Consider the following 22,521-nt stretch of genomic DNA (forward strand, 5'->3'; position numbering starts at 1 on the left):
CTATACAGGTCACTGGTCAGACCATATCTAGAGCACTGTACCCAGTTTTGGTCCCCCCACATGATGGGTGATATAACGGCTTTGGAAAAGGTGCAGAGGAGAGCTACAAGAATGATTCCTAGCTTAAAGAACATGAGCAACTCAGATAGGCTCAAGGACCTTGGTCCACTTACTTTAGAGCAGCATAGACTTAGAGGTGACCTGATAAAGGTCTATAAAATAATTAAAGGGCTGGATAGCGTCCCTATTGATAGATTATTCCAGTTTAACAGGTTGGGGAGGACCAGGTGACACGAGTTTAAACTATGGAAGAGTAGGAATAGACTAGATGTTAGGCGGTTCTTCTTTTCCCAGAGAATTGTGAGCCTCTGGAATACATCTGCCGGCTGGTGCAGTGGGTGCTGACTCTCTGCATGTCTTCAAGAGGGAGCTGGGTTCCTGACTGGGGCAGAGATTGCATCATACAGAAAGTAAGTGTCTTTATAGATAACATTTGGTCCATGTGTTCTCCTGGAATGGTTTCGATCGCCTGAGAGGGTCGAAGAGGAATTTTACAGAGTATTTTTTTCCCTTATTGGCCCTGTTGTTTTTTTGCCTCTCCCAGGAGATTACATGGCTGCTGGGGTGGGTGTGAGGTTGGGGGAAGACTCCAGATGGTCTGGCCAGAATGGTGTGGGGCAGGCTTGATGGACCAGCAGGTCTTTTCCTGCTCATCAATTTTGTATGTTCGTAAGATGTGGAAAACAGAATTTACAACTCAATAATGACTAAACCAAATCCATCCCACCCGGCTACTGCCAAAATCTTCTACTTTAACATCCCTTCCCAACTGCTCGCGCAGGCTGAATCCAAAAGGTGCGCATTCTCAGTGCACTGTTTCACTCTGCGCTGAGTTTCAAATCCTACATCCAGCTCATCACTAAGATTGCCTATTTCCACCTCAGTATTGACCTCTTCTGTTCCAACTACCTCAGTTCCACTGCTACTGAAATTCTCACCCCTCCTCAAATAACCCTCAGTCCTTGTAAACTACTGCCCATTGCCAACCTCCCTTTCCTCACCATAGTCTTTGAACGTGTTGTTGCCTCCCAAATCCATGCCTATCTTTCCCACAACTCCCTGTTTGAATCTCGATCAGATTTCTACACCTACCACAGCACCAAAACAGCTCTAATCAGTCAGAAATGACATTCTCTGCGACTATGACTGTGGTTCATTATCCCTCTTCGTCTTCTCTGCAGCCTTTGACATGGTCGACCACACTACCCTCCTCCAGCTCAGTGGAACTACCCTCGCTTGTTTCCCCTCATACCTATCCAATCATAGCTAGAGCATTTCCAGCAATGGCTTCTCTTCCCACCCCACATCATTACCTCTAGAGTCTTCCAAAGCGTCTTCCTCATCTAAATGCTGCTTTGTGACATCATTTGCAAACATAGGGTCAGCTTTCATAGGTACGCTGATGATTGCCAGCTCTACCTTTCGACCCCTCCACTGCCTCTGTGGTGTCAGATTGCCTGTCCGACCTACAGTCTCACAATTTCCTCCAGCTGAACATCGGAAAGACCAAAGTCATTGTCTTGGGCCCCCACCACAAACTCCGTACCCTTGCCATCAATTACATTCCGCTTCCCGGGCACACTCTCAGGCTGAATCAGACTATTTCCAACCTCAGCGTGCTAATCAACCCCAAGCTTAGTTTCTGACCTCGATCACATAGACTGCCTACTTCTACCTCCATAACATTGCTGGCCTCTGCCCTTGCTTCATCCTATCTACTACTCAAACTTTCATCCAAGCCTTTGTCACCTTCAGGCTGGACTATTTCAATGCTCTCCTGGTTTGCCTCCCATCCTCCATAACTTCAGTTTATCCAAAGCTCTGCTACCCATATTCTATCCCACACCAAGTCCCTCTCACCCATCACTTGTGTCCTGCTGACTTACACTGGTTCCTAGCCCCCCAACACCTCAAATTAAAAATTCTCATCTTCGTGTTTAGATCCCTTCATAAGCCACACACATGCACACATAGAGTAAATACAAATTAACTACAGGCAATGTGGCAGAAAGGTCTCTCACAGCTTTGTCTCCCAGTCCCATACTCTGGTCACATTCTGTAACAAGAGATATTATAACTGCAGAATTAGACTCCATAATGGCCTAGTAGGTAAAAGCATTTGATGGTGTTGCACTGAGACACAGAAGCCAGGAAGGTCCCAGGGTCAATGCCTGGTTTGTGCTAAGTTAACCAATTTCAGCTGGGGGAGTGTAGGATTGCACAACTGGGCTCACCCTCTTTGGCCTCAGGAAGGTACAGGGAAATATATTACACAGCATTTCTACTCCTGACCACTATCCAACTACCTACTGGAAATGCACATGTATAGAAAAGATGAGAACCAAGAATGGTCTCAACTGTGATAGTCTGTGTGGTTAAAAAGCTCAGTAATACAAATACATTCTGGTTGGTGAACTACTTGGGAAACTGCCATTCCCCCTAAAACGGGGTGTAGCCACCTTAATGGACAGAGAAGTAAAGGCAGAAAATTGGTGTTGGGAGCAGAAGAAAATCCAACTCCAGTATTACCAGGCTAAAAAAGTTACCTATTATAATGTGCCAGGCCATTGATTTTCACAGAAAATGGACAGAATTGTACAATATGGTTCCCAAAATATGGGTAAATATTCCAGAATCTAATGTAATAATATTTGTTCAGTCACTATAAACCAGTGGCCATAATAAGCCTGGATACGCTCATACTGTAATAATACTGAAGTTTGAACTTTGAATCATGGCCTACACAAAATTGTGAAGCTTCAAGGTTTCAGCTTATGAATGTAGCATGTAAAACCCAATCAATATTAGAACAGACTCTTCAAAACTCCACTAATGTTATACAGCTCTAAATATTGTATTTACATAGCATGCTAATGATGCCTGGTGGCAGAAAGTCACTAAATCAGTTTATTTTAAAAGTTAAATGCGTGTGAATAAATCAAAAATCAATTTTATACCATTACTAATTCAAGTTCTAACCCATTGCTTACACAAAATTAAATTTTACCCCAAAAGTTATCCACTGAGCAACATGATAATTTTTACAAAGAAGTTTTTAAAAAATCTTCAAAAGAAACAAGGTTCACTTACATTAATCATGATTCAATTGAAAATTCAGATGATTGGGTGTACTCAAACGATGGTCATATTTGTTAATCCATATATAGCAATTTATTTTTGCTAATCATATATTTGAATTTGTGATATATGTAACAGTCAAACACAAAGACAGCATAAATATATTAAGCTCCAGAACATAAAAGTTAATATATCTCTTGTCCTGTCAACACACATCTAGTGTCAATATTTTTCAAAAGACCAAATTGCTACAGTACCATGTTGCAGTCTATTCTACTGTCCCAACGCATTTAACATTGCATAGCCTAATTAGATCATATAACAGCTGGGTTGCAGTGACTTGTGGGCTGCAACACATCATGATCCTGATTACATCAACTGCTCTAGCTTTACGTTTGCTGCTTATGACATCACCCCCCCCCACCCCACAAACACACACACAAATTGTCTTGCAGTCATGTCCATTTCAATTCTTAAAATTAATGTGGATTGTAAATGCATCAGTACCTGTTTCAGCAGGAACAGATACAGAGATGGATATTGGTATGGTAAAGCAAAAGGACCCAATAATGTGTCACACATGAAATGTTAACCTTTGTTATCTTTTGCTTTCAAGTGCTGATTAAACTAATATACATTTCCAGCATTTTCTGCTTTTACTTCAGATTTCCATCTTTAGGATTTTTTTTCTTTTTCTACCTATCAGTTGCGGATGCTATCACAATAATATGCCTAGTTAAATGAACAAAAATAAGATAATGTAACTTCTCACCCATTAAGGTTGCTAGAAGGCAGAGAGACGACATTTCAAGATCAATATGGTCTTGCATATCCTTAACAGAAGCCCTACCAGATGCTTCAGGTTCTTCAGCGTCCCAGGAATGAGCTGCAGATGTTGAAGCAGCAGGCACAAGTTCCTTACTGTCCTTCAGAATCTCCACAGAAACACGATCACCATGCTGCAGGGGCAAAACCTCGTTCTCCCATCCCACTTTAGGAGGATGAAGTTCCTTTGGAGGAAAGCCATACCGTATGCATTGCAAACGTGGAGGAAGGTTAAATTCTTTAGCTATGCTTTCTTGAAATTGAGAAAATGTTACAGATACTTGAAGGATCAGTGTTGCCTGTCGCCCATCACTAGTCGTTACTCTAATCTTCTTTTCCTTGGTAGGTGATGGGGAATAAGGGGACTTAGTGGGAGTGGCTGGAGCAGATGATGAGCCATCTTTAACAATTCCAGGAGAAGATGGTTGGCCTGGTCCCTTTTGATCTTGTCGTAATTTGTCAGTTTTCCGCTTTTGCACAATAGCTGCATGGTCAGTAATATTCTGCTGAATACCTCGTTCGGTTTTACTCATGTTCAGCTCTTCTTTATGCAGAGTCTTTGATTTATGACCCATTAAAATAATTTTAGTAGGTAAATGTGGCTCTGATATTGGTTCATCTTGCAAGTCACCAACTCTACGACTATGTGCACCTTCAACAGTGACTGGAGTATATTCATCGGGATTCTTTTTGGCTGTATGATGTAATATGGTGTTGACAACTTTCTGAATCAAGATTTCACTTCCAAATTCACCAGGAAAATGCTTGGTGACAAGTTTCATAGCAACATCATAAACATTGCTGTTTAGAGCCAATTCACTTTCATACTGAAACCAATAAACAGTTTCTCGCACCACCCTTCCATTCCATTCCAAAGTAATTGGGAATGCTTCAGGTAAGTTATCATATTCCTTTCCTTCCCAGTAATGCTTGTAGCCACAGCCACATTTGCCTCCAGCAGATCTGGCGTTAGTTCGATCTCCATCTAAGTACACAACAGAACCATCCCCTCTAACATGGCGCATGGAAGTACCATGACACCAGTTGCAGGACGTTAAGTGACTCAAATTATAGTCTGGCACCAATACATCTTGTTTAGGGTCATAAGAGCACACCAGATGGTTAACAGGAAAGCTGTAATTTTTGTCTGGCTTCAGTTGACCATGGGTGCTTGTAGCTAAGTTATACAGCTTTCCTCCTGGAGCTAGCCACTCTGTAGGCACATGAAGCTCTGAAAGAGCACCGCAAATCAAACATTTCTGCAAACGGTTTTCAATTACGGCCTTCTTTGCAGCTTCGGTAACATCCTCAGGCTGTATTCCAATTACCCCTGTCCTTCTGTATATATATTGATGAACATCTGCTACCAGAGAAGGGTGGATGTCATGCTTCTTCAAGAAAATTTCTTCCATCGCAGCAACAAGCCTCTGCAAGTATTTATCCTGCAAACTTCGGTCACCTCCTAATGTACAGCTGTCATCTTCAAACTGTATGTACTTCCTAATAAGCTCCTGTGGGACACCCCAGGCTTTAGGCAACAGTTTCAAAGGAAGCCTGGGTAAAGGACCCCTTTTTATTCCAACCAAAGGTATATAATGGTTGCGCCCTGAACTGCTCCAAGCGATGCAAATAGGCTTATTAGGATGACCATCCTTTCCCCTACATTTTTCTTCAGGAACTAATCCTGGGAGAAAGGTAGCTGAATAATCACCGCAACTTCTCATTCCACTCAGAGAATCTATCAAAATGATTGGACGATGCAATACATTGGCCAAACCAAATATATGAATATTACGTAGACCCAAAGGTACTCCTTCAGGAGGGACAAACAAAGGGTCACATTCATTAATGATATCCTCCCATTCTGCTGCATCGATGAAGTCATGGAATAATGCCTTGTAACGATCCAGGTTTACCTTAAAATGCTGTTTGAGATTTTCGCGCAAAGCATGCCAGAAAAGCTCTCTGCCCACCAAAGCCCTGGACACAGCGTGAACTAAACAATGACCATCACCATCAACATGAACAGGGATTAAACATTCTTGATTACTATTCGCCTTCTTGATCTCCTCCAGAGTATCATGGAGATATAACAGACTCCCTGAGCGATCTTTCCCATAGCCCATAGTCCCAATATGCTCTGGATCAATAAGGAAAGCTCTGTCACCCAACAAGGCACAATCAAACATTTCCCCTTGGTTCATCTCTCTCAATAGCTTGGCCTTCCCAGTTTGTTTATCCATGCCATACCGGGTCAGGATAGGAGACAGCAGCTTACAGTGGTAATTGGACAGTCCCATTACTTTCACCATTTCCGTGCCCTTTTTGGGGGCCGTGACTCCCAGCAAGGCATTCCTCAGCAGGTTATGCAGTACCACGTCTGGGTCGGTGACTTCCTCCACATTGAGCAGGTTTCTTTGTTCATGGCGCTGGCCGCATTCGGTGCATTCTATACTGACTCCATAGGCTGGGAAAAACAGCCGAGCCTGGCACTTAGGATCCGGACACGTACCTGACAGAATACGTTTGTCTTTTTTCTTAGCTCCTTGCAACATTGCTTCATTGATTATTCCTGGTTATAGTAAAATCAGTCTATATATTTTTAATCGTTAATGCTCACAGTGTCATGGTCAGTCGATAAGAAGAGGCTGTTCCTGTCAGTAATGTTCTTTACTGGGAGGTGAAACGCGGAAGTACTCAGTTTCCTTTTCTTTCTCTTTCCACTCGCAGTTTCCGTTATCGAACGAAACGAAACAAGTCTCCTTTACTGAAGACAGGAGAGAGAGCGGCGAGGAGAGGGGGGGGGGGGGGTGTGGCAGACACGCATGCGCTGGTAGCGCGATGCACGTCGGGGATCGTAGTTTTCCGTTGAACGCATTGCCGTTGGTATTGCGGATGGAATGGAGAGTTTTTGAACTACGATTCCCGGCGTGCATTGAAGCGACCGTCAGGCTGTCCATCGAGCGGAGGACTCGGACTGCTGGACAAGCGAAAGGTGTGCTGGGAAGAGAGGTGATGGTTATGTCACGTTTGTTTTTTTTGCTTTTGGTGTAGTAATTTTGAAAGTCAGCGATAATAGGAACATATGTGTCTCCTTGACCATGTGACTTGATTAACCCAATTAAAATGTTTTTAAAAATTATTTTCCTGGCAAGTTCCACTTTACGATATGATGCCCTTAGCTTGTGTCTGTGTACTGTAGCCTTTCAAATGTGTTTTGTTCATTGTATTGTGGGGACATGAACGAGCTGATTCGGTGCAATTGTCAGTTTAGAATGAGCTGTCAGGCCTGCTGCATGGTTACTAAGGAGAAGCTGATGTCATAGTTACCAGTCATTGTCCTGGTTTGATGACGTTATAACGTCTTTCTGTGCTTGCGAAAGAAACGCCAATGATGTCACAGTTTATCGTTCCCTGTTGCGGTTTGATGACGCCATAGCAATTTTAATCAGAGCACTGAAGTGCCAAGGGTTACTGTCTTTTGAGAAAACAAAAACATAGATTTCGTTCCATATCGATGACTGCAGTATCCTATATTTTTAAAAAACTGTACACGTTGGAAATCTGAAATAAATACAGAAAATACTCAATAGGGGTGGGCAGCCCTAATTTTGTTTAAGAAACATCCCTAGAAAGCTCTGAAGCAAAAATGTTTTACTTTTATATTTTAAGCCATTTCTTTGTGGCTCATTCAAGCATGTCATCCTTGACAATAAACATAAACAAAACACGTCCAATAGTTATCATAAAATAACTCCCAGCATCTCACGCCCCTGTACCATTGATAACTGGTAAGTCTTGAAAAACATCTTTCACTGTTTTCCTTCTGTATCTCATCTCCTCTGTCTCTCATATCCTTCCCTTCTGTAAATGTCTCTCTCCTATGGCTATGTCGCTCCTTCACTTCTATGTGTTGTTCACTTCTTCCCTCCTGTCTGTCTCACATCTTTCAGTGTGTGTCACCCACTCCTCTTGATGTCTCCCACTTCTCACCTACCTGTCTTTTGTTCCCCTTGCCCTTCTACCTGTTTCCTTTCATTCCCCTCTTTTTCTTTCTCCTTCCCATCTCTTTGACATCCTTGCCCTGTCTCTCCACTCCTTCCCCTTTATCCATCTACTCCTTTCTCTTCTCTCCTTCCCTTTAATCTTGTTTATGTGTCTCTTCCCTCTGTGTCCCTCTCGCCACTTTCCCTTCTCTCTTCTGAAAGGAGAAATTGGTACACATGACTGTAGAGCAACAGTGGGATGTTTTAAAAAATTAATTGCAAAGGTACAGAATAAGTATATTCCATTAGAAAAGAAGAAACTACTAGTAGTTTTAGGATGTCGTGGATAAACAAAGAGGTTAGAAATGACTTGAAGAAGAAGAAGGCATATGAGGACTATAAGAATAATAATGAAAAAATTAAAGGAGAATGTAAGAGAATAAGCAAAGAGCTTAGGAATGGGCTATGGAAAGATGAGGGAGTATGAGGGGGAAAAAATAAAAAAACATCAAAAGGAACATTGGAAATATATCTGTTAAAAGACAATTGTTGAAAGCAAAGTAGGATCGCTGAGAGCAAAGGATTGTCAATTTGTAACGGGTGACCAAAAAATGGCAGAGGTTTTTAATAAATACTCCACATTGGTCTTTGCTAAAGAGAAGAATGTCAGAGAGGAAGTGAATCCTGAAGTGGTTGAGAACAAGATGAGTGATATTGTGATGGATCAAGGGAAAATTTCAGATAAGTTAGTTAAGCTAAGGGAAGACAAAGCGCTATGGTCCAACAAAATACACCCTAGGATTCTGAAAGAGTTGAGGGAGGAAATTGCAGAGGTGCTAGAAATTGTATTTCAGGGCTGTATTGAGTGTGCATGTGTGCCAGAGGACTGGAGAGTGGCCAGTGTAGTACCCATTTTTCTAAAGGATAATTAAAGATGAAATTACCACATAGCTAGATAAAGAAAAAATAATTAGAAGTAGCGAGCACACATTTCAAAAGAGACAATTGTGCTTGACAAACCTCATTGAGTTCTTTAAGGAGGTAACAGACATGGCAGATGGGGGAAATGTAGTGGATGCAGTTTACATGAACTTTAGGAAAGTCTCTGACAAGGTACCACATAGGAAATTACTAGAGAAGATTAAGGGGCGTAGAAATAGGGGAGGGTAGCAAACTGGATTAAGGGAGAAAACAAAGAGTAGGAGTTAAGGGGAGTTTTCAGAATGATTTGCAGGAGGTAGTGGTGTCCCTCACGGTTCAGTTCTGGGACCACTGTGTATATGCAGATACAATTCAAGGTCAGTGAGTGAGGTGATGCATTTTGGTAATAAAATGGTAATTATACTCTATATTGAAGTAGGCTCGGTGCTGTGGAAGAGCAAAGGGACTTGGGGGTACACGTTCACAGGACATTGTCCACTGCCTCTGTGTTGTCAGACTGTTTGCTGATGTGCAGTCCTGGATGAGCCGCAATTTTCTCAATTTAAACATTGGGAGGATCAAAATCATTCTCTTCAGGCCCCGCCACAAACTCTGTTCTCTTGCCATCAATGACATCCCCCTCCCTGGCCACTGTCTTAGGCTGAACCAGACTGTTCGCAAGCTCGTCGTCCTATTTGACCCTGAGCTGAGCTTCCGAGCCCATAATCCTCTTTATCACAAAGACCTCCTATATCCACCTCCATAACATCATCCGTCCCTGCCCTTGCCTCAGCTCATCTGCTGCTGAAACCCTCATCCATGCTTTTATTACCTCCAGACCTGACTATTCTAATGCTCTTCTGACAGGCCTCCCTTCTTCCACCCTCCATAAACTTGAGCTCATTCAAAACTGTGCTGCCCGTATTCTAACCTGCACTAAGTCCCGCTTACTCATCACCCCTGTCCTCGCTGATCTACAACCCTCCAAGAACTCTGCGTTCCTCCAACGCTGGACTCTTGTGCACCCCCACTTCCTTCAGCCCACCATTGGAGACTGCCTTTAGCCATCGAGGCTCTAAGGTCTAGAGTTCCCTCCCTGAACCTCTCTGTCTCTCCACCTCTCTCTTCCTTTAACATCCTCCTTAAAACTAACCTCTGACCGAGCTTTTAGTCAGCTGTCATATCTCCTTCTTTGGCTCGGTGTCCATTTTTGTCTTATTATTCTCTTGAGAGGCGCCTTGGAATGTTTTCTTACATTAAAGGCACTATATAATTACAAGCTGAGTACAGTGTTGTTGTACTAAAGGCAGCACAAAAAGCGAAATACTGCAGATGCTGGAAATCTGAAATAAAAACAGAAAATTTAGGAAATACTCAGCACGTCAGGCAGCATCTTTCCTCAGACGCTGCCTCACTTGCTCAGTGTTTCCAGCATTTTTCATTTTTACTAAAGGCAGCATCTCAGGTTGATAAGGCTGTAAAAATAGCTAATAGAATTCTAGGTTTTATTTCAAGAGGTATAGAATATAAAAGCCAAGGTAATGATGAACTTATATAAAACCTTAATAAGACCTGTTAGAGTACTGTGTGCAGTATTGGGCTCCACACGATAGGAAAGATGTTGAGACCTCAGAGAGGGTACAACGCAGATTCGCTAGGATGCTGCCTGGTATGGGGAAATACAAATAAATGGGACTTTTTTGATAGATTACAGGGTGATATAATAGAAGTTTTAAAAATTATGAATGGGTAGATAGAAGCAGACTGTTTCCAGTAGTTGAGGTGTCAAGAAAGAGGGGCCGTAAAAATAAGATTAAATGTAAGAAATTTAGAACAGAGGGCATAAGAAACTTCTTCATACAGAAAATTGTGACACTGGGCAATTCATTTCCAGGGCTAGTGATTGAGCCAAGTACACTTCTTAAAAATGGCAGCCTAGACTTGCCACTCAAGTTTTATTGGCTCCCCAGCATGACTTGAGCAAATTGGGGCTAGAATGCAGCAGACATTGACAATCCATTAGCTCCCTGCTTGTTCCTGCTGCTTACATAAGAACATAAGAAGATAAGAAATAGGAGCAGGAGTAGGCCAATCGGCCCCTCGAGCCTGCTCCACCATTCAATAAGATCATGGCTGATCTGATCCTAACCTCAAATCTAAATTCATGTCCAATTTCCTGCCCGCTCCCCGTAACCCCTAATTCCCTTTACTTCTAGGAAACTGTCTATTTCTGTTTTAAATTTATTTAATGATGTAGCTTCCACAGCTTCCTGGGGCAGCAAATTCCACAGACCTACTACCCTCTGAGTGAAGAAGTTTCTCCTCATCTCAGTTTTGAAAGAGCAGCCCCTTATTCTAAGATTATGCCCCCTAGTTCTAGTTTCACCCATCTTTGGGAACATCCTTACCGCATCCACCCGATCAAGCCCCTTCACAATCTTATATGTTTCAATAAGATCGCCTCTCATTCTTCTGAACTCCAATGAGTAGAGTCCCAATCTACTCAACCTCTCCTCATATATCCGCCCCCTCATCCCCGGGATTAACCGAGTGAACCTTCTTTGTACTGCCTCGAGAGCAAGTATGTCTTTTCTTAAGTATGGACACCAAAACTGTATGCAGTATTCCAGGTGAGGTCTCACCAATACCTTATATAACTGCAGCAATACCTCCCTGTTTTTCAATACCTTCCTGTTTTTATATTCTATCCCCCTAGCAATAAAAGCCAACATTCCGTTGGCCTTCTTGATCACCTGCTGCACCTGCATACTAACTTTTTGATTTTCTTGCACTAGGACCCCCAGATCCCTTTGTACTGCAGTACTTTCCAGTTTCTTGCCATTAAGATAATAACTTGCTCTCTGATTTTTCCTGCCAAAGTGCATAACCTCACATTTTCCAATATTGTATTGCATCTGCCAAATCTCCGCCCACTCACCCAGCCTGTCTATATCCCCTTGTAGGTTTTTTATGTCCTCCTCACTCTCTACTTTCCCTTCCATCTTTATATCATCTGCAAACTTTGATATGTTACACTCGGTCCCCTCCTTCAAATCGTTAATATAGATTGTAAAGAGTTGGGGACCCAGCACCGACCCCTGCGGAACACCACTGGCCACTGGTTGCCAGTCTGAGAATGAACCATTTATCCCAACTCTCTGCTTCCTGTTAGATAACCAATCCTCCACCCATGCCAGAATATTACCCCCAATCCAGTGATTCTTAATCTTGAGCAATAATCTTTTATGTGGCACCTTGTCGAATGCCTTCTGGAAGTCTAAATACACTACGTCCACTGGTTCCCCTTTATCCACCCTGTACGTTATGTCCTCAAAGAACTCAAGCAAATTTGTCAGACATGACTTCCCCTTCGTAAAGCCATGCTGACTTTGTCCTATTAAATTATGTTTATCCAAATGTTCCACTACTGTCTCCTTAATAATAAACTCCAAAATTTTACCCACCACAGATGTTAGGCTAACTGGTCTATAATTTCCAGCCTTCTGCCTACTACCCTTTTTAAATAAAGGTGTTACATTAGCAGTTTTCCAATCTGCCAGGACCTTTGCCGAGTCCAGAGAATTTTGGAAAATTATTACCAAAACATCCACAATCCCTACTGCCACTTCCCTCAAGACCCTAGGATGTAAGCCATCAGGTCCAGGGGATTTATCCGCCTTGAGTCCCATTAATTTACTGAGTACCAACTCCTTAGTGATTTTAATCGTATTTAGCTCCTCCCCCCCCCTAGAGCCCCCTGTTTGTCCAGTGTTGGGATATTCTTAGTGTCCTCTACCGTAAAGACTGAAACAAAATATTTGTTCAGCATTTTTGCCATCTCCATGTTTCCCACCATTAATTTCCTGGTCTCATCCTCTAGGGGACCTACGTTTGCCTTAGCCACCCTTTTTCTTTTTATATAACTGTAGAAACTCTTGCTATCTGTTTTTATATTTTTTGCTAATTTATTTTCATAATCTATCTTCCCTTTCTTAATCAATCCTTTCGTTACTTTTTGCTGTCTTTTCAAGACTTCCCAATCTTCTATCCTCCCACTAAGTTTGGCTACCTTATATGTCCTTGTTTTTAGTCGGATACTATCCTTAATTTCTTTACTTAGCCACGGATGGCTGTCATTTCTTTTACACCCTTTTTTCCTCAGTGGAATTTTTTTTTTGAAAGTTGTAAAATAACTCCTTAAATGAACACCACTGCTCATGTACCGTCTTACCCTTTAAGCTTCCTGAATTTCCAACTGGAAGTGACATGGGACATACATGACATCTGTCCATATATGAGTGTGCATTTTGTAATAATATACAAATGAGGGAAATTATACTAAAATGAAAAATTAGGTTAGTGACGCTACTATTTGTTCTGTTTATGACTTGAGAGGTAATTTGTCTCTGAGCATTAGGGTGCAGTTACATTACAAGTTTAGCATTGGTACAAATTGGTTTCTACTTCACATTGATGCTAAATTAAGACGGGCAATTTTCCCCTATATTGTGCCCTGTGAGCACTTCTTTCCAGTGCACAATGGAGAAGAAAAAGGGGAGGAGGCCTCTTAAATGCTGGTCTCTGTCCTGTGTACTTTTTGCAGACACTTCTAGTTATAGGTCATGTGGGGGCTAAGACATTGTACATGAGACATGTTTCCATACAATTTCAATTGAAATAAGCTGAAAATGATGTCCTGGGGGCCAGCACATGCATTAGCTCCAGTTCCACTAATTGCAAGTTATGTGTAGATAGCCCTTATATAAACTGGGAGTTGTGGCTTTTAATGATGTGTTTGAAATGCTCCATACTCAAAGAGACAGGTAGCAACTTGGACAGTTTGGGGCTCGAATGGGAATCCAATGCATTTGAGACGGTTTCCTAGAGCAATATGCCATGGAACCAACCAGGGAACAGGCTATTTTCAATCTTGTATAATGTAATGATACAAGGTTAATTAATAATCTCACAGTAAGAGATCCTATGGGGAAGAGTGATCATAATATGATAGAATTTCACATTGAGTTTGAGAGTGACGTACTTAAGTCCGAAACTAGAGTCTTAAACTTAAATAAAGCCAATTACATAGGTATGAGGGGCGAGTTGGCTAAGGTAGATTGGGAAACAAAATTAAAGGGTATGATGGTTGAAAAGCAATGGCAAATATTTAAAGAAATATTTCAATTTTCTCAATAAATATACATTCCATTGAGAAATAAAAACTCCACAGGGAAAGTGCTCCATCTGTGGCTAACTAAAGAAGTAATAGATTAAAAGAGGAGACCTATAATGTTGCCAAGAAGAGTAGTAAGTCTGAGAATTGGGAGAGTTTTAGAAACCAGCAAAGGATGACCAAAAAATTGAAAAAAAAGAGAAAATAGAATATGAAAGTAAACTAGCAAGAAATATAAAATGGATTGTAAGAGCTTCTACAAGTATGTAAAAAGGAAGAGAGTAGCAAAAGTAAACGTTGGTCCCTTAGAGGCTGAGACAGGGGAAATTATAATGGGGAATCAGGAAACGGCAGATGCGTTAAACAAATATTTTGTATCTGTCTTCACAGTAAAAGACACAAAAAGCATACCAGAAATAGTGGGGAAACAAGGGGCTAATGAGAGTGAGGAACTTAAAGTAATTAATATCAGTAGAGAAAAAGTACTGGAGAAACTAATGGGACTGAAAGCCGATAAATCCCTTGGACCTGATGGCCGACATCCGAGGGTTCTAAAAGAGGTGGCTGCAGAGATAGTGGATGCATTGGTTATGATCTTCCAAAATTCCCTAGATTCTAAAATTGTCCCTGCGGATTGGAAGGTAGCAAATGTAATCCCGCTATTCAAAAAAGGAGGGAGAGAGAAAACAGGGAACTACAGGCCAGTTAGCCTAACATCAGTCGTCGGGAAAATGCTGGAATCCATTATTAAGGAAGTGGTAACAGGGCACTTAAAACACCAAAATATGATTAGACAGAGTCAACATACTTTTATGAAAGGGAAATCGTGTTTGACAAACCTATTAGAGGTTTTTGAGGATGTAAGTAACAGGGTAGATAAAGGGGAACCAGTGGATGTCGTATATTTGGATTTCCAAAAGGCATTCAATAAGGTGCCACATAAAAGGTTGTTACACAAAATAAGGGCTCATGGGGTGGGGGGGGGGGTAATATATTAGCATGGATAGAGGATTGGTTAATGGACAGAAAACAGAGAGTAGGGATAAACGGGTCATTTTCAGGTTGGCAGGCTGTAACTAGTGGGGTGCCGCAAGGATCGGTGCTTGGGCCTCAGCTATTTACAATCTACATTAATGACCTAGATGAATGGACCGAGTGTAATGTATCCAAGTTTGCTGCCGATACAAAGCTAGGTGGGAAAGTAAGCTGTGAGGAGGACACAAGGGGCTCGAATTTAGGGTCGGGTTTCCGGCGGGTTACCAGCGGGGTGGCCCCGAAAATCCCGATCTCCGGTCACGTGACCGGATCGCGACGAAATCCCAGCCACTTCCGGGTACCGCGCTGACGTGCGGGGCTGCGCGCGCAAGCCCCGCTGGTGGGAATCCCGCAGGCAATTAAAGCCAGCGGGGTTCCACTTGAGAGTACTTAACTTGCTCGTTGTGGTCAGTTAATGAGCTGAAGCAGCTGTCAAAAGGGGTCGGTGCTGGGTCCCCAACTCTTTACAATCTATATTAACGATTTGGAGGAGGGGACCGAGTGCAACATATCAAAATTTGCAGATGATACAAAGATGGGAGGGAAAGTAGAGAGTGAGGAGGACATAAAAAACCTGCAAGGGGATATAGACAGGCTGGGTGAGTGGGCGGAGATTTGGCAGATGCAATATAATATTGGAAAATGTGAGGTTATGCACTTTGGCAGGAAAAATCAGAGAGCAAGTTATTTTCTTAATGGCGAGAGACTGGAAAGTACTGCAGTACAAAGGGATCTGGGGGTCCTAGTGCAAGAAAATCAAAAAGTTGGTATGCAGGTGCAGCAGGTGATCAAGAAAGCCAACGGAATGTTGGCTTTTATTGCTAGGGGGATAGAATATAAAAACAAGGAGGTATTGCTGCAGTTATATAAGGTATTGGTGAGACCGCACCTGGAATACTGCATACAGTTTTGGTCTCCATACTTAAGAAAAGACATACTTGCTCTCGAGGCAGTACAAAGAAGGTTCACTCGGTTAATCCCGGGGATGAGGGGGCGGACATATGAGGAGAGGTTGAGTAGATTGGGACTCTACTCATTGGAGTTCAGAAGAATGAGAGGCGATCTTATTGAAACATATAAGATTGTGAAGGGTCTTGATCGGGTGGATGCAGTAAGGATGTTCCCAAAGATGGGTGAAACTAGAACTAGGGGGCATAATCTTAGAATAAGGGGCTGCTCTTTCAAAACTGAGATGAGGAGAAACTTCTTCACTCAGAGGGTGGTAGGTCTGTGGAATTTGCTGCCCCAGGAAGCTGTGGAAGCTACATCATTAGATAAATTTAAAACAGAAATAGACAGTTTCCTAGAAGTAAAGGGAATTAGGGGTTATGGGGAGCGGGCAGGAAATTGGACATGAAGCTGAGTTCGGATCGGTCAATGCCCTGTGGGTGGCGGAGAGGGCCCAGGGGCTATGTGGCCGGGTCCTGCTCCGACTTCTTGTGTTCTTTAGATTTGTGGTTGGGATCAGATCAGCCATGATCTTATTGAATGGCGGAGCAGGCTCGAGGGGCCGATTGGCCTACTCCTGCTCCAATTTCTTATGTTCTTATGTTCTAAAAGAGGAAGAGTGGGATTTTAGGTTCAAGGCAGTGAGTTTCCCACACTGGGGGAAACAGTCTCCCTCCAACCAGGCGTGTTGCAGCCAGCAGCCTGTGGCAGGTGCCAAGGTGCGCTCCACGGGGGAGAGCCCTCACCCACGCAGGAGGCCACCGCATCACATAGGGCAACACCTGCCCTCCACCACCCCCCAAGCCAGAGGACAGACCGACACGAAACCGCAGCCCCAGTCCGAGGAACCACACACCTACCCTGCACAAACCCTCAGACCAACACCTGCCAGTTGGGTGGTGTGTGGACACCCTCGGAGGACGAAGAGCATGACCAGCACCAGCAGCCTCGCAGTCCACGCCGTCCGCCGCAGAGACGTGGATCCCCCCAACACGGTGTTGTTGCACGCCCACTTGCACAGCAGGAGGGAGGGCTACCGCAGAGAGAGACGCGTCGCAGAGGGCACTCCCCTCGCCACAGGGTCCACAGACCGAGGCGCAGCTCCCCGGACCTCTCCGAGCAGCAGTGCACAGGGAGGCGCAGATTCGCTCGACATGTAGTCGTGGAGATCTGCAGCCTCTTTCATGCCGAGCTGCTCCTGGCTGGCCCCAGCACCAACTGCTTACCTGTCGCTGGCAAAGTCACCACTGCCCTCCACACCTTCTCCTCCGCATCCTTCCAGGGTGCAGCCGGCTACACCGCCGATGTCTCTCAGTCGTCTGCGCGGACGAGCCCTGCAAATACACCTGCACCTACTCTGCAGTAACACGATGGGTGGCATCAGTGGTGGGTCCTCATAGTGATACCCAGGAGCGGGCATTATTGGACACAACGGACAGGATTCGCGGAGACATGGCAGTGGTGGTGTCAATATAATGTGTGCTGTTTGTTGCTCTGAAATTCAATATGGGTAACACCCATGACAAACCCTCAGACACCCTTGTGCACCCCCTTCATGCTGACGAGACGTTTGCCTTACGCTGCCTACTGCACATATGTGATGCATGCCCTGTGGCTGCAGCACAGGTGGTGGCAGGTTGAGTGAGGCTGGCCGTGAGGGAGATGCACGAGAGGGTGAGTATGGGATGGAGCCATGAGATTGGGTTGCGTGTTAGTGGCAGGATGAGTACTGGCGAGGTGAGTAGGTGGAGGTAAGATGAGGACGGGGTGTGAGTGGGTATGAAGGGTGATGTGACGGAATAGTGTTGGCGGTGCCGAAGGAGATTTGGGGTGGGGGCAGTGTTGTGGCAGACGGAGTGTAGGGGAAAGACTTCGTGTTCTCACTGTGGCGGACCTACTGCGGTCATTGCAGCGCCTCCTGCACTGTATGCAGGTGGGCCATATGTTGGTGGCGCAGGTGACCCCCTCTGCCACCTCGAGCCAGGCCTTCTTGGTGGCAGAGGCAGGCTGCTTCCTCCCGCCCGCCGGGGGGAAGATCTGTGTCCTCCCCCTCCTCCTCACCCCATCTGATGATAGCTGGGGTGAGGCATCATTAAACTGGGAGCAGCCTTCCCCCTGGGCTGCTCCATGCTGCAATTTGTCCCATTGGTTGCAGCATCTGTCAGTGGAGGACTGCCCCTTTAACTAGAGAGCCTCCAGCTGACAGATCGTACTGCGCATGCGCAGCCCGACCGCCGCGCAGGCCAGCGCCGTGGACCCCGGAGGAGCAGGTAATTGATTCCTATTAGGGTGTTGCCTGCTACGATCGCATGGGCAACCCACGAATTTCGCCGTCCGCGTTTTCGACGCTCCCGGAGGACCACCCGCTGGGAACCCGCAGGCCTGCTAAATTCGAGCCCAAACAGTCTGCAAAGGGATATAGACAGGTTAAGTGAGTGGGCATAAAGGTGGCAGATGGAGTATAATAAGAACATAAGAACATAAGAAATTGGAGCAGGAGTAGGCCAATCGGCCCCTCGAGCCTGCTCCGCCATTCAATAAGATCATGGCTGATCTGATCCCAACCACAAATCTAAAGAACACAAGAAGTCGGAGCAGGACCCGGCCACATAGCCCCTGGGCCCTCTCCGCCACCCACAGGGCATTGACCGATCCGAACTCAGCTTCATGTCCAATTTCCTGCCCGCTCCCCATAACCCCTAATTCCCTTTACTTCTAGGAAACTGTCTATTTCTGTTTTAAATTTATCTAATGATGTAGCTTCCACAGCTTCCTGGGGCAGCAAATTCCACAGACCTACCACCCTCTGAGTGAAGAAGTTTCTCCTCATCTCAGTTTTGAAAGAGCAGCCCCTTATTCTAAGATTATGCCCCCTAGTTCTAGTTTCACCCATCTTTGGGAACATCCTTACTGCATCCACCCGATCAAGACCCTTCACAATCTTATATGTTTCAATAAGATCGCCTCTCATTCTTCTGAACTCCAATGAGTAGAGTCCCAATCTACTCAACCTCTCCTCATATGTCCGCCCCCTCATCCCCGGGATTAACCGAGTGAACCTTCTTTGTACTGCCTCGAGAGCAAGTATGTCTTTTCTTAAGTATGGAGACCAAAACTGTATGCAGTATTCCAGGTGCGGTCTCACCAATACCTTATATAACTGCAGCAATATCTCCTTGTTTTTATATTCTATCCCCCTAGCAATAAAAGCCAACATTCCGTTGGCTTTCTTGATCACCTGCTGCACCTGCATACCAACTTTTTGATTTTCTTGCACTAGGACCCCCAGATCCCTTTGTACTGCAGTACTTTCCAGTCTCTCGCCATTAAGAAAATAACTTGCTCTCTGATTTTTCCTGCCAAAGTGCATAACCTCACATTTTCCAATATTATATTGCATCTGCCAAATCTCCGCCCACTCACCCAGCCTGTCTATATCCCCTTGCAGGTTTTTTATGTCCTCCTCACTCTCTACTTTCCCTCCCATCTTTGTATCATCTGCAAATTTTGATATGTTGCACTCGGTCCCCTCCTCCAAATCGTTAATATAGATTGTAAAGAGTTGGGGACCCAGCACCGACCCCTGTGGAACACCACTGGTTACTGGTTGCCAGTCCGAAAATGAACCATTTATCCCAACTCTCTGCTTCCTGTTTGATAACCAATCCTCCACCCATGCCAGAATATTACCCCCAATCCCGTGATTTTTTATCTTAAGTAATAATCTTTTATGTGGCACCTTGTCGAATGCCTTCTGGAAGTCTAAATACACTACGTCCACTGGTTCCCCTTTATCCACCCTATACGTTATATCCTCGAAGAACTCAAGCAAATTTGTCAGACATGACTTCCCCTTCATAAAGCCATGCTGACTTTGTCCTATTAAATTATGCTTATCTAAATGTTCCGTTACTGTCTCCTTAATAATAGACTCCAAAATTTTACCCACCACAGATGTTAAGCTAACTGGCCTATAATTTCCAGCCTTCTGCCTACTACCCTTTTTAAATAACAGTGTTACATTAGCAGTTTTCCAATCTGCCGGGACCTCTCCTGAGTCCAGGGAATTTTGGAAAACTATCACCAAAGCATCCACAATCCCTACTGCCACTTCCCTCAAGACCCTAGGATGGAAGCCATCAGGTCCAGGGGATTTATCCGCCTTGAGTCCCATTATTTTACTGAGTACCATCTCTTGAGTGATTTTAATCGTATTTAGCTCCTCCCCCCCGAGAGTCCCCTGTTTGTCCAGTGTTGGGATATTCTTAGTGTCCTCTACTGTAAAGACTGAAACAAAATATTTGTTCAGCATTTTTGCCATCTCCATGTTTCCCACCATTAATTTCCCGGTCTCATCCTCTAAGGGACCTATGTTTGCCTTAGCCACCCTTTTTCTTTTTATATAACTATAGAAACTCTTGCTATCTGTTTTTATATTTTTTGCTAATTTCTTTTCATAATCTAACTTCCCTTTCTTAATCAATCCTTTAGTTACTTTTTGCTGTCTTTTGAAGAATTCCCAATCTTCTATCCTCCCACTAAGTTTGGCTACCTTATATGTCCTTGTTTTTAGTCGGATACTATCCTTGATTTCTTTACTTAGCCACGGGTGGCTGTCATTTCTTTTACACCCTTTTTTCCTCAGTGGAATATATTTATTTTGAAAGTTGTAAAATAACTCCCTAAATGAACACCACTGCTCATGTACCGTCTTACCCTTTAATCTATTTTCCCAGTCCACTTTAATCAATTCCGCTCTCATACCATCATAGTCTCCTTTATTCAAGCTCAGTACGCTTGTTTGAGAATCAACCTTCTCACCCTCTAATTGGATATGGAATTCAACCATGTTGTGGTCGCTCGTTCCAAGGGGATCCTTAACTAGGACATTATTAATTAATCCTGACTCATTACACAGGACCAGGTCCAAGGTTGCCTGCCCCCTTGTAGGATCAGTTACATACTGCTCAAGAAATCCATCCCTGATGCACTCAATGAACTCGTCCTCAAGGCTGCTCTGCCCAATTTGATTTGTCCAGTTAATATGATAATTAAAATCCCCCATAATTATGGCTGTTCCCTTATTACATGCCCCGACTATCTCCTGATTAATACTTCTTCCAGCAGAGTTGCAACTATTAGGAGGCCTATATACTACGCCCACTAATGTTTTTTTTCCCTTATTATTCCTTATCTCCACCCAAACTGTTTCATTATCTTGATGCTTTGTCCCAATATCATTTCTCTGTATTACAGTGATTCCTTCCTTTATTAACATAGCCACCCCACCTCCCCTTCCTTCCTGCCTGTCCTTCCTGATTGTTAAATACCCTGGCATATTTAATTCCCAGTCGTTGTCACCCTGCAGCCATGTTTCTGTAATGGCCACAAGATCATACCCATACGTAGTTATTTGTGCCGTTAACTCGTCCATTTTATTACGAATGCTACGTGCATTCAGATAAAGAACTTTCAAATCTGTTTTGTGACGCTTAGTTCCTGCTTTTTCCTTTTTTAACACTTTACCTATAACTCCATACCTTCTGTCCCTTCCTGTTACGCTTTCCTCTCTCTCCCTGCTCAGGTTCCCAACCCCCTGCCACTTTAGTTTAAACCCTCCCCAACAGCACTAGCAAACACTCCTCCTAGGACAGCGGTCCCGGCCCTGCCCAGTTGCAGACCGTCCGGTTTGTACTGGTCCCACCTCCCCCAGAACCGTTTCCAGTGTCCCAGGAATTTGAATCCCTCCCCCTTGCACCATTCCTCTAGCCACGTATTCATTTGAAATATCCTCCTATTTCTATTCTGACTAGCACGTGGCACTGGCAGCAATCCTGAGATTACTACCTTTGAGGTCCTATTTTTTAATTTACCTCCTAACTCCCTATATTCTGCTTTTAGGACCTCATCCCCTTTTTTACCTATATCGTTGGTGCCTATGTGCACCACGACAGCTGGCTGTTCGCCCTCCCCCTCCAAAATGTTCTGTAGCCGCTCCGAGACATCCTTGATCCTTGCACCAGGGAGGCAACACACCATCCTGGAGTCTCGGTTGCGGCCGCAGAAACGCCTGTCTATTCCCCTTACAATTGAGTCCCCTATCACCATAGCTCTGCCACTCTTTTTCCTCCCAGCCTGTGCAGCAGAGCTACCCGTGGTGCCAGGAAGTTGGCTGCTGCTGCCTTCCCCTGATAAGTCATCCCCCCCAACAGCATCCAAAGTGGCATATCTGTTTGAGAGGGGGATGGACACAGGGGACCCCTGCACTACCTGCCTGCATCTCTTACTCTTCCTGGTGGTCACCCATTCACTTCCTGCCTGTATACCCTTTACCTGCGGTGTGACCAACTCGCTAAACGTGCTATCCACGAGTATAATATGGGGAAATGTGAGGTTATTCACTTTGGTAGGAAGAATAGAAAAACAGAATATTTTTTAAATGGTGAGAAACTATTAAATGTTGGTGTCCAGAAAGACTTGGATGTCCTGGTGCAA

The 22,521-nt window shown here is 44.1% G+C and overlaps 1 protein-coding gene across 2 annotated transcripts in view; it reads right to left on the bottom strand.

Moving 5' to 3' along the window:
* The window catches only part of vcpip1 (valosin containing protein (p97)/p47 complex interacting protein 1), a 37,632-nt gene extending 30,921 nt beyond the window's left edge, over window positions 1–6,711 (bottom strand). Inside the window, exon 1 of one of the 2 annotated variants that reach the window (XM_067980250.1) lies at window positions 3,989–6,711. In XM_067980250.1, the coding sequence (XP_067836351.1) occupies window positions 3,989–6,518 (2,530 nt within the window). In that variant the 5' untranslated portion in view covers window positions 6,519–6,711. Of the gene's footprint in view, window positions 1–3,910 lie in introns of both variants that reach the window. The other variant, XM_067980245.1, reaches the window with a different exon arrangement.
* Window positions 6,712–22,521: the final 15,810 nt, after the last annotated feature.

The sequence above is a fragment of the Heptranchias perlo genome, chromosome 3 (genome assembly GCF_035084215.1).
Source record: "Heptranchias perlo isolate sHepPer1 chromosome 3, sHepPer1.hap1, whole genome shotgun sequence".
Lineage (NCBI taxonomy): Eukaryota > Metazoa > Chordata > Chondrichthyes > Hexanchiformes > Hexanchidae > Heptranchias > Heptranchias perlo.